The following is a 12,594-nucleotide window of genomic DNA, read 5'->3' as shown; positions in this document are numbered from 1 at the left end:
ATTCCCCGCGATGTTGGCTTTGCGGATGTTTCCTTCTCGCATGCGCTGTTCCGCAGTCCGTTACCGCTAGATGCATTAAAGGCAATAGCCTCACTGTTAAATATTTCATTTGGGTAGCTTCATTTAATTATATTTGTGTTATTCACCATCTAATGATTCACAACCTCGCGCCTTAAACTGGCATTTACATTAAATCTACGGATTACTCTCTTGTCATGTACATCTTTGGCCGGATGAAAGAAGATTAATTCCAGCGCTGTGAGAAACCACATATTTAAAAATACATTCATTATTATCGAGTCTTTTTCCCCCCTCTTTAATACAGCCTCATTAAGAAACAACCTAAGTTTACTTTAAATTTGAAGATTTTGTATACATTTAATCGGGCATTTCTCAAGGCACCTAAGATTTACGGCGCATTACCATGAGGCAACGCAAGGGGTCACTACTTTATTGAACATTAGGGCTTGTGTTTGATTTTATACGTCATGATTCATTGCAATTGGAAAAACAAACAAAAACACATTTAATGACAACATTTTTTTTATTGAGTTTACCCAATGCAAACCATTTAGATCTGTAATGGTCTCTTAAATTTAGATATTCAAAACATTGCATAAGTTCATATTGAAGTGATCCATGTAATGATATGAGAACTTTTATAATTGATGTAAGTGGTAGAGTAAGAAAAATGGAATTCCTTTCCTAACTCGCTCTGAATACAACTTCTTTAAATCATGCATTACTGTGGTCTGTGGCTTCAATGTAAAATAGACTGGGCACTTAGAATAGGCTACAGGTTTGATACGTTTACAACAGGAAGTTATTACCAATGCCAAACGCTCAACAAAGACAACCTGTTTCAGCATTAGGGTAATGCAGCTGCTTAAACTCCTCAGACCAGAGTGTTCAAATGAAGTTTCAGCATGACTGAGCAAATAACAAGACAACCACATTAACATGGCATTTCTGGATAAAAAGTCTCAAAAGCAGAATAGAATATCAATTGAGTCAATACAGATTAAGGTTGATCCTATTCAAAGTGAGCATGCTATCAGAAAGCAAGATTGTCTACAACGCTCAAGCAAAGTTTGTCAGAAATTGATTATTTCAGTTAGTAAGTCAGAGTGAATATCAGTTCTTGTGGAGTGTTAGTTTCCATTGGTGTAATCACACGAGTCAGAAAAATGTTACTGTGAAGGAGTGCAAGACGGTACGTAATTGGAAGGCTTCAGAATACTTTTGCAAATGTAAACATAGCCTAGCACTGGCAGGAAATTCAGGCTACTCTGAGTGAAACTCTTTGCAGATGTCAAATTTTGCACTTTAAAAGCCCTTGTGTCTGTATCTGTGTGCAAGTGTGTGTATATATTTATATGAAAAAAAACATGCAACCACACTCATTCTTCCAACGATATAAAAATTGCTTTCGTCAAGTGTGGATGTGTACATGAGAGTAAATAGAGATTTGTGTATCGGTAACAACTCTGAACAAAGTGTGCCAGCATTAAGAAAAATGTACTCATCCCTGACACTAAGATTAATGTGTATAATACACATAAGACAATGGATTTTGGTCATTGGGAAAAAGGCAACACTAAAATGATTATCTGTGAATCAAATAGCCAATCTATCAAAACCACACAAACCCAAAAACGTTCTATATATAATAAAAAAGGAAAATGTGTTCTAAAATGCAGTATTTACATCAACAACATTACAGGCTCGTAAGCAAATGTGCACAGTGTTCCCACCCCCTCCCCCACTGTAGTGCTTGTAATGCTGTGTACGAAATCTACACAATTCAAAATGCTTAGAAGAATCTATCACAATGCAGGAAAAATACATTTGTTTTTAAACGTAACAGTCAACTTTATAGACAGCCAAGTATAGCTCCGTTATTAGTTATCAAAAACATGTTCCAGGCATGTTGTCAGTGACTGATGCCATATTGAGCATCAGGGGGTTCCATTCCAACCTAAACCTCTGAAGTCATGTACAAACGATGCAAAAAACACCAGAGTTTGTCGTTCCGAAAGACCCAGTATAAACAACTTCCATCCAGCTTGTGTTTTCTATACAGTGTACAAATCGTGCAGTTTTAAGCGATAAATATTAATATCGAATTTGGATTATTTACACCCAAACAAGATCCTCCGATATGAACAGAAAGTACTTCACCCACACCTTCAATTTCTTCGGCTCCTCAAACTCCGAGAAAAACTAGATATTAAAAATACAAGTCCCTCAAAAAAAAAAAAAAAAAAAACGAATTTGGTTTTAAGGGGTTCTGCAGTTTTCTCCAGGGGTTCGTAATAAATTCTGAGCGTAGTCAGGCAGTGGCCATCACTCTCCCAGTCTGCACTCCAACATTTTATCTAAAAGTCCATTATGACCTTGACTTAAACTTGCATACAGCTAAATGAGGATGTGAGGTGCGAGACTAAAAAGTTGTTTTGTTTTCGGCTCAGGTGCTTGTGCAGTAGCTCTCCTGTCTCTGGTTTTCCAAACTGGGTGAGTACTGGCCACCGAGTACTGCAGGTGATAACACGACACAGCCCCTTAAAAACAAACTCCACCATCCCTTTACGGAAAACTCAGAAAAATGTAAAAATAACAAACACACACTATTGTAACCGTGGACCTTCTCCTTGGAAGCATCGTCAAACATCGCCAGTTAATTACTGACTAATAAGCACGAGGAGGTCTTAACATTGAAATAAAGATATGCAATTGAGTAAACTTGCAATTAGGAAAAGTTGATTTTTCCATTTTTCCTAAAGGTGCACACTCGAAGAAGCAGCTAACACATTTCAATTGCAAGAGCTTTACTTTAAGACGGCGAACAAATGGTATCTCTGTCGTATGTTTAGATTCTTTGTGTTACAAAATGGTCCATTAATAACGGTCCCAAATCATTGATGCTCGCTCTCGTGGCTTTTAAACCTGTTCTGGCAATGTTAACGTTTAAAGCAACGGAACATTTGTGTTGCAGTTTGATTCCTCGTGATCACAAATCGGAGTGTAACTGTTGAGATATGATAAAATAAAAAATAAACACTTTTAGTGGGGTTCAATTTCTCATTTCAGTCACCTAATATCTTCTAAATAAATGCACAAATCCCTTCTTAACATCTTTAAGCAATGATTTGCAGTTTTATACTTCTGTGTACTAAACGGATCCCTTACCTAAACCTTAAATTGGAGGATATTTATTTGATAGATGACCCTGAGTGAAACATAGGCCTTATATGATGTTGGCCATAGCATAAAACATATGTAGATTGCAAATCCTTACTTTCAGTGAGGAGAAACCAAAAAAAAAAAAAAAAAAAAAAAAATAGAGTTGCCGCTAATTAAAAAAGGTCCAGTTGAAATGTACAGGCACAAACTGTCAGTAAACAGACTTATTTACATAAAAAAACAATAATGAAAGTTGAGGGAAAACAACGAAAATGCACATCCCCCATTTAAATCTCCATTGTGCCAAACATTCTTTCACAAAGATGATATGTTTGCATCATAACACCTGGAGCTGATAATACTGAGTCCCCTTCACATCCGAGAACCTCTTTCCTGGAGAATCTGTGGGTGGAGATACACAAAAGGTAAATGAACAAAGAGGCTTTCCATTAATAAAAAAAGACATTTAGTTCTTGCCTTTGTAACTACAGAAATATAAGGGATGGTGTCGTCACTTTATCCGCCTTTGACTGAAGCACTTATTCCTCCCACAGTACAAATGCTCCCAGCCAGAGGCACTTATATATTTATTCAATGTGCTGGCTGAATCAAAGCCTCTGAAAAGGGTGCAAAGAAAAGGGAAATGCTTGCACAAATGAGGAAAATAAAGCCTTGCGCCAGAGGTTGTCCAGCCAATTGTGGATGAGTTCATAAAATAGAGACGCTTGTCAGATGGGATCAACCTTGGTGCTGGAACGCCCTGATGCCCAAAACCAACCGGAGCCCTCTGAAGAAATGGAGACCTGGGCTCCAACTGTGGAAGCTCCAACTGCAATTATTGTTGATAAATCAATAGCAACATAGTCAACAGGCACTCAACCCTGTTCGATTAAATTAACATTCCGTCGCTAAAAGGGCTTCTCTTCATTAAAGGGTTTTTTTTTTTTAAAATTAAGTAAGAAACTTACTGACGTTATGGAATCAGCATTTGAAATGAAACCGTTTTGGGAACATGTGCAACACAAAACAGATTTCACTGTAGCCGATTTGGCTTTGGACAAACTCCACTTTTCCACCTGAAACTAATACACAGACAAACTCGGCTTACATCAACTGCTTTGCTCCATATTCCATTGAATTAAAAAACAAAACAAAAAAAACCGTCTCTATAGTGTCACACAAGATGCGCACAGAAGAACGTTAATTGGGCAATTTAAGGACTTCAATCAAACAATATATCAGGAACAAGTATTTATCTACACAGTCCCTCTGCACCAGGCATTGCACTACAGAGAGAGAGAGAGAGAAAGCTGTTCCATCTGGTTTAAAATACAGCTTCACGTGCAAAGAAACACTTGCAACCATCTGTTTTTTGATGTAGCTTTAGCTTGGTGAGGCTTAAAGCTGATTTACAACCTGGATGACCTTATTATCAAGTCAAGCTGTCATTGAAAGCAAATGTGGGCACAGTTGACGGAGGTCTAAACTGTATTATGGAGAAGAGGGAAGGGAAGGGCGACCTGGGGAGGGGCAGTGGAGGCAACACGAGCACTTGAACGCTCCCCACCGAGTCATGAGTGATGAGTGCTCAAGACAAATCAGTCACATGTAATCAGAGCGCTTCGTGTGTTTTGTTTGGGAGCGTCTCGCAACATGAAGAGGCCAAAAACCTGAAACCTGGAGCATTGAGACCTTTCCAATTCATTTCAGGAAATTTCCATTTTACCTTACACCACACTTGAAGTTATACAAGCGGGTTTAAAAACAACCCAGCAGTGACTGGATATTCATGGCTTCTCCTTCACAGAGGCTTCTCATCAATTAACCATGGGTTCTTTCAACCCCTTGGTGGCATGTTCATAAATGCAGCACATTTAAAACTTCCAGCACAAGCCATCACTCACAGATGTTTGCCCTGGATACCTTCTAAAAAGCGACTCCTGCCCGCGCGCACTTACTTTAGCCTTCTCACTGGGCTCACTGTTCGTCCCGTATGATTGATTGTGCAGCTCCTTGGAGACCACGCACAGGAATTCAGCTTGATCTTCGTTTCCATAGTTGTATGAGGACCCTATGCTGACCAGCTGGAGAGACACAAAAGCAGAGCAGAGAGCAGGTTTAGACGGATTCACTAACACCAGGTAAACCTGGGAGACACAGCAATAATGTTTTGAAACCAAAAAAAGTGATACAGCACTAGTATACTGTAAGAGGGGGCTCCACTTTATTGCAAACCTTTACACTGATCAACACAAATGAGCGTTTAGCCTCGACCTCTTCCTTTCCTTCACAGAGCGATCTGACTACCAGCTCGCCCATCGTTAATTATCGTCCGCATAAATGCGATTGAGACAGAGGGAGGACAGAGAGAGTTTGTGAAGTTGGTGATGCAAGACGTCGACCACGAGGAGCAGACATGCCAAGTGGGGGGGACGGACACGACAGGATAAAACCAGGGTGAGCGGTGAAAAACAAACGCAACAGAGCCAGAGGAGCCTGCTATGGACACGCTCACTGCCATCAATAATCCAAACTATTTTTAATAATGAGATGTTAGTTGACCCAATACACAGACGTGTCGAAGACATGCTGCATTTTAGAAACCCAGTGCTACAGTGAGACCTCATCTTCATGAACTTCCAGAAATGTGAAAGTTATGAGTCTGTGATCTGCATATCAAAGCAAGTAAAATGGACTAGAAGGTTCCTCAATCATCATATCATTTAAAATATTCATGGATTTCATTTCCTGTCATCTCAGTATGAATAAAGAACCCAAAAAGGCTAAATTGACACCAAATCTTTTTAAAAATGTAAACTATAAAAAGGTTTTAATTGCATTTTTTAAAGTGAGAAAATCAAAGCCAGTCCTACAACTGGGACGTTGCTTTTACTGGTGGACGTGTGTGCGTACTGCACACCTGTGTGCACTGCCTGCACACGCGTGTGCAGGTTCAGACATGCATGGCCTCATTAGTCACCGCTGCCAGACTTGTTGTTGTTAATAAAAGGCGACCAAATAATAGCAAGCAGCTCCCACTGATCCTACTGCTCGAGGCTCAAACTGGTAGGAGGAGGTAGGAGTAGGAGGTCAGGCGACATCAGTGGGACATTAAAGCTCATCCCCCAAAAACACTTTCTTATGCTGTTACCGAGTTCAAGGCTTTGCACGGTTTCTGCGACCTGACCTGTGTAAGATGATTAGACAGAAGGAATTAATCTTGCGGGAGAGATCCAGCGATCCTTGTTTAAGGCAGATTTACTCACACAAACTAACCCCCCCCCCCCCCCCCCCCCCACGACAGCCAAACCTGTGATCACATGCGAGAGAAATTTGCATGTGACACATCCAGCAGAAGTCCGGCGCTGAATTAGACAACCCTGACATCTGAATACAATTACATATAACGGACGGGAACCAGCACAGTATTGTCCCTAAAACATCCAAATGGAAACATCCAAGCAAAACACAAAAAGCTGGAGAGATAAGAAAGGAGAGAAAAAAAGGACCAGGAAATAAAGTCACAGACAAGAGACGGTGTCTTAGCCTCGCTGGTGAGCAAACGGTACATGGACAGGATTCGACTGACGAAAAGAGATCAGTAAATTAAAGAGCTGTGCGTCTGCTACCAGGGAGACACAACGGTCAACAAGTTGCGTGTGGACGACATGGGGACCATGCAGTGACCAGCCCGTGGACAAAAATTTGTAGGACACACCTCTCCACTGTTGTTTGGCAAAGCAGACTCCTCTCCCTTCACCTCCCTTGACACAATCAGCAGAAACTCTGACTGGTGGGCCCGCCCGTAACCTATACTGACAAGCTGCAACGACCAATCAGAGCACAGAACGGATGCCCGAATCATGTATGCGGACATTAAGAAAGATGGGATGTGGGGTTTTAGCGTTCTTAGCCATTTGTGAGATTGAAGATTGCATTTTCTGGGTCAACGTGAGCTTAGTCGGGTGGGTGAAGCACGAGGAAGGTGGATGGCTGCCGAGGTGCTGCAGCAGGAGACGTACCTGCTCAAACTTCCAGCCGTCAGACATGGTGGACACCATCTGCGTCAACTCTTCCTCCTGGCACTGCAGCACACGGTACACGTGCTTTACTGGGACCTGTGGATCAGAAAACATGGATCAGGACACAAGAACGGCACTTCGGGACATCGCTAAGACCAGAATAAGAGAGACAACGTCAGGGAACATCACGTACCTGTGATGTTTTACAGTCCCGTTCCCTGATCTTGTCCTTGATGAGCTTTATTAACGATGTGATATTGTAGAATTCGGCTTCCTCTAGCACCCCTGCAATGTTAAACCATGAATCAAAGCCTTTAATGGTTGGGCTGGTTTTATCTAAGCACCCACAACGTGACAATGTGTGTGGAGAAACCGTGTGGACACAACCCTTGAGGACAGAGACATTACCTTCCTCTGCCAGGTCCTTGTTCAGCACCAGTTTTCCATGCCTCAAGTAGTTAAGAACTGGCCCAAAGTATGTGGGGTCTCTGTCGATGAGATAGGCACCAGTTTCATCCTGGGGGGTACAGAAAGGAAGGAAATGAGAACAGTTTTGTAAAAAGGTCACGTTCGGTTCCAGGAGAAGCTCCTAATAACGAAAGCAAGCGTCTCTTTTTTGCATTCAATTAATTGGGCTTTGAAGTGGCCTTGAAACATCTGGATCCGAGGTCAAACAGCAGCAGTCCATTAACCCGGCCCTGTGGCACGCCCCCTCAGGTTTCACCTCAATCGGAATATAATCCGAGTAGGGTTGAAACGAGCGCGCAATTGAAATAAACTCACGGGAAGAGAATTCTAAGGACGGCTCCCCTGCTGATAATCCCCCAGGGCTTGAAATGACACGAGCAGAGCGCACAACACCTTTACGATATCACTTCACTATTCCACCGAGGCCTCCGGTTTCAGCCCGATTCCTTCACAACCGCTGGGTATTCCCCCATTTCTGCAATTAGACCTTCTGTCACAGGGGAGAAAAGCTAAAATAATTAGAGCAGAAGCGAAAAAGATTTGAAGCAGAAGGCTGAACGCACCACCGGGAGGACAGCACACCGAGATTTACATCTGAAAATGACCTGATTGTGTTCCCTTGGACAGATCTGCACCACGGAACCTCCCGGGACATTTACGCTCACTGTGGAGGGCGGCGCTTTTACTATACCTACAGGACAAAACTCAAGATTGTTGCAGAATATTTGATCCACGTCAGTCAAACACAAGGATGAAAGTTGGACAAGTGAGCAAAACAGCCGCTGTTGGGCCCACAAACGAAACATCCCAGGTTTTCTGCAGTTCCAGAACAGGTTCTGGCGTCAGAAAGGCCACATCGCCGGTACAGACGGGGGATTTGAGTCCAAAGTCAATCACGAGGAAAGGTCCCACTGCATTCCCTCTCATAATGAAGCTCTGAACCTTGTTAGCAGGCCGCCCTCATTTCTAAAGCAGAAAATATCCCAGAAGGTTCCCAGTGGGGATCTATTCTGATCTCACCACACTGTTGTCAGTTTCTTACATTCTTCCAGCTGCTTCAGCTCTCACACAGGTGGGTCTGCCAGGAGGAAACGCACCCCCCCAGAGCTGCCCGTGTTAAACGGTCGGCTCAAAATCTCTTCCGAGGCGGTGATGCGTTTCCTTTGGTGTGGATCAAATATCTTTTAAATACTTGAATTCAGCATGTGGATTGAGATTTGGGGGTGAAAGGGAGGAGAAAGAGGTGATTAAGAAGCCTCGAACCAGGCTAATGTACGCAGGGAATGCAGCGTTTGATTAAGAAAGGCTGGGTTTCTGGGGCAGACACAGGGAGCAACAGGCAACAAACGGAGGCACAGTGGGGACAACTGGAGAATAAAAATAATTAGAACCTTACAGATAATGTTTGTTGTTCCGCAGCAAAAGGGTGAGATATAAGACAATAAGCCAGTGCCCCGGCCGCCTGCTGTGACCCGTTACCCAGCATTTACCTCCAGAAAAGAGCAAATGTTGTGTTCTGTACTGATGTGTTATTGGTGTTTTTGTCACGTCTGTCCTGAAGTGAGACAACTTTCCATAGAAGGAAAAGCTTATTTAATGACTTTATAAATAACTATATTCTCCTTTCAGCCTTTAAATGTAGCACATTTCTGTCCTTTCTGTGGCAAATTCAAAAGCAAAAGGATTTTACTGGAAAACCAGCAGTCAGGCTCAGTCCCGCAGTCCGACTACAGAACAAGAGTGGTGCGGAAATGCTGCTTACAGCACATGACTGGAGCTACTTAGCCAAGTGGAAGTCTGATCCTTGAAGAGCAGGAGCCAGGAATCCCTGAGGAGCCCAAGAGTTAATGGCACTGAAAATACTTGCCTTCATCTTCTAAATAATACACAAACTACATCAAGATTATATCATCCAACTCTCCGGTGTTCTGGGAGATTTAACCGTTTGAATGCAGGACGGGCCTTCTCCTCAGGGCTGGGCCCTTCTACCGTTTGAAACTCTGCAAAGCCACACCAGAAGTCGTGTCGTGCGGGGCAATTAACGGCGGAGGAGCGCTCCGGGCGGCAAATGAACAGCCTCTTTTAAAAGTCAGCTAAAAGCCTCACTGGCAGGACCAGAGGTTGAGGTCCGTTTTGTTCACAAGCTGAGGAGGAAAGAAGAGAAATGAACTCGCTACAACCTGGAACATACTTATGAAAATTAAAAAAAAAAAAAAAAAAGGTTCTTGCAATGTGTGACTGATAAGGAGTTAAACCGTTGGACACCGCTGTACATTTAGTCAAAAGAACGAGCCAGAATGCAGATGGACCTCAGTCACACCTTATTTGCGCCGTGCAGTTTCCTGCCACGCTCACTTACTGCAGGCAGAGGAAGCACAAGTAGATACGACAGTTAAATATTTACACTGCCTCCCACAGCAAGCTTAGGCACGACACAAAACCTGGGTTTGGCATTAAATGCCGCCATATTCTCCTCCTCACGCGTGTCGCAGACAGAACTTCAGTAGCAGCAAATGGACATAAATATGAAAAGAACAAAGAGATGGGAGGAACAGGAGTCTTTTGTGATGTGGGTGCTTGAAAAATTCATGCAGCTCTCAGAGCCGGCGCGCTGGGTCCCATCTCAAATGGTCCTGAGCCGAGTACAGAAGACTGGCAAAGAACAAACGCCCGCCTGCTGGTGTCCCAGTCTGCACCTCAGCACTAACTGGGAAACAAACCACACCGGCGGAAGAACTTTTTCAAAGCTTTTTCCCCATGCAAACTTCTCCCTTAAACCCCAAAAAGCCAGCGCACAAAAGCTAGCCGCGATGGTAAAAAACACAGGTCAAATGAGTTTAAAGAAAAACTTCTAAGAGCCCCATTTCTAAAGGCAGGTCCATCAGGCAGGCCGTCCTCCACCCTCTCCCTGATCCACCCCGACGAGAAAAACAGGCTCCAGTCAACAGGATGAATAATACATTTCTCCTCAAGAGTCCTGCTGGAGCACGTCAGCCTGCGTGAGTGCGAAACGAAGCACTCTTTCCCCGACTGGGAGACGAAGCACTGCAGCCTCCCTCCGCTTCCCATCACAGACGAGGCCGCGTCCACTCCAAAGCCACCTAAAATACCCCAACAATCCATAACACTGAAGCAAAGTCATGATAACACACTTTGAAAGACGGGAGGGGCAGGACTGCGGGGTCTAATAACACTCTCCGGCGCGCTGGGGGAGATCCTAACACGAGAGCGGCCGCAGGATAGAGAAACGGCGACGTTGGGAGGCCGATGCACACTTAAGACAGGGGATTGAGATGGACTGAGCCACGAGCACGAGAGGATAAACTTTCGAAAAAGCAAGCTGATTATACCGAGATTAAGATATTTGCATGAAAATAGGAGATGAGCCCCGGTATCGGCTTAGTGAAGGGGGCAGATGTGCGAGTAGATCATGACGGCGAACAATAGAGCAGTAAAATGACCCACGCCAAGTTGAGATTAATACGAGCACAGATGCAAATGCGTGGTGTTTTTCAGCCCCGGGCCACCTTAAAATAGACACACATGCACAGTACTTTTGAAAAGGGCCGTGGGGTAAAGAGACAGAGGGCTGCATCAGGGGCAGGGAGGCCATTGAATGGGGGAATGGAGCATTTCCCCACAGCTCTCTGTTGTCAGCAGCAACTCACCCCACTTGGCCACGACTGGTGCTCATTAGGGGAGCCTCACCACCAACACAGGCTGGTTAATGCAGGGCAAACACGGCCAAGTGGAAGAGTAATCCCGAGAGGAGGAGGAACCTGGTCCACTTTACTTAAAGCATTAATGCTTTCAGGCTGCTTAAACCAGAAAATATGTCAGCACAGTTCTGCGCGCTGTGCGCGCAATAGGCGTGATTGGGCAAACTATGTTTGACTGGAGTCAGATGGATGAACAGAGATCCGACATAGACTTTTTTTTGTTTTTTACGACATCGATTTAACGAAATGATAATAATTCGGACATGAAGTGGAAAATCTGACATTTGACACCATCACCTTTGTAATGCGGCGCCGAATGGGCAAAGTTTCCCACTTGTTCTTTCACAAGAAAAAAAAACTCGAGAGAAAAAAAGAAAAACCCAACTCAAACGATGCCCCCTCTTTTCAGACGCACAATTTAGTAAGATATCCCGACAAACACACAAAAAAGGAACAGTAGCACTTCAAGATCCTCTGTCATGTGGTGACTGACGGAATCTAGCTAGCTAGCGCTGCTAATATTAGCAGTCACACAAAAAAAAATCGAGTTAGCAGCAAGTATGAATAAGCACAGACTTTAAAAAAGTGCGAATATACAAGCTGACAAGGGACTTCCACACAACAGCGGTTGTTTCTAACTGCAGAACTAAAATCTACATTCACGAAAAGGCCGATAAACTAGTTTATCCAACGCGAGACTAATGTTAGGCGCTACCTAGCTTAGCATTTACCTTATCTGAGTCGAGCTCCGGGTCAGCCTGGCTTAATCTGTACAGGAATGATTTTGGATCTCGACACAGCGTTTGCCTTGTCGTTAAAAAATACGTCCCCCCGACGTTCAGCCGAATCCATTTGGACACCCCGGCGGAGCTGTTCCTCTCCTGAGAATGGGCCGCGCACCTCCGGTGGACGGAGCCGCTCGCCTCGCTCGGAGTTGCTCTCTGCCATCCCGCTCCTGGTCTCCTCCGCCCTCGGCTCGGCTCTCTCGTCTGCGCTGCTAACGGGCAAAGATCGAAGCTGCAGCCTCTGACTCGCAACCCCGGAGCCTCCGATTCATGCAAAGCAGGCTGCTGCGAGCGGCCCGGCCACTCCCACCGAGCCGCACCATCTGCACACACGCCTGCATAAATTATCCAGAGTTCCTCCCCAGATGCGTCAAGAAAACCCCGAGAAACTCCCCCAAGCATGAATAAAAAAGGCTG

General features: G+C 44.1%; 1 protein-coding gene across 2 annotated transcripts; it reads right to left on the bottom strand.

Moving 5' to 3' along the window:
• Positions 1–525: 525 nt before the first annotated feature.
• On the bottom strand, positions 526–12,594 carry kctd5b (potassium channel tetramerization domain containing 5b). Of its 2 annotated transcripts, XM_057034159.1 has the most exons (7): positions 12,124–12,594; positions 7,614–7,722; positions 7,399–7,490; positions 7,206–7,301; positions 6,902–7,006; positions 5,142–5,267; positions 526–3,585 (listed from the first exon to the last, which is right to left on the bottom strand). In XM_057034159.1, the coding sequence occupies exons 1-7, from the start codon at positions 12,577–12,579 to the stop codon at positions 3,556–3,558; spliced, it is 1,014 nt and encodes a 337-aa protein (XP_056890139.1). In that variant the 5' UTR covers positions 12,580–12,594; the 3' UTR covers positions 526–3,555. The 2 variants fall into 2 exon arrangements, with proteins under 2 accessions (XP_056890139.1, XP_056890148.1); XM_057034168.1 differs by lacking the exon at positions 6,902–7,006.

The sequence above is a fragment of the Takifugu flavidus genome, chromosome 1 (genome assembly GCF_003711565.1).
Source record: "Takifugu flavidus isolate HTHZ2018 chromosome 1, ASM371156v2, whole genome shotgun sequence".
NCBI classification, from domain to species: domain Eukaryota; kingdom Metazoa; phylum Chordata; class Actinopteri; order Tetraodontiformes; family Tetraodontidae; genus Takifugu; species Takifugu flavidus.
This window is presented reverse-complemented; position numbering and strand designations above follow the sequence as displayed.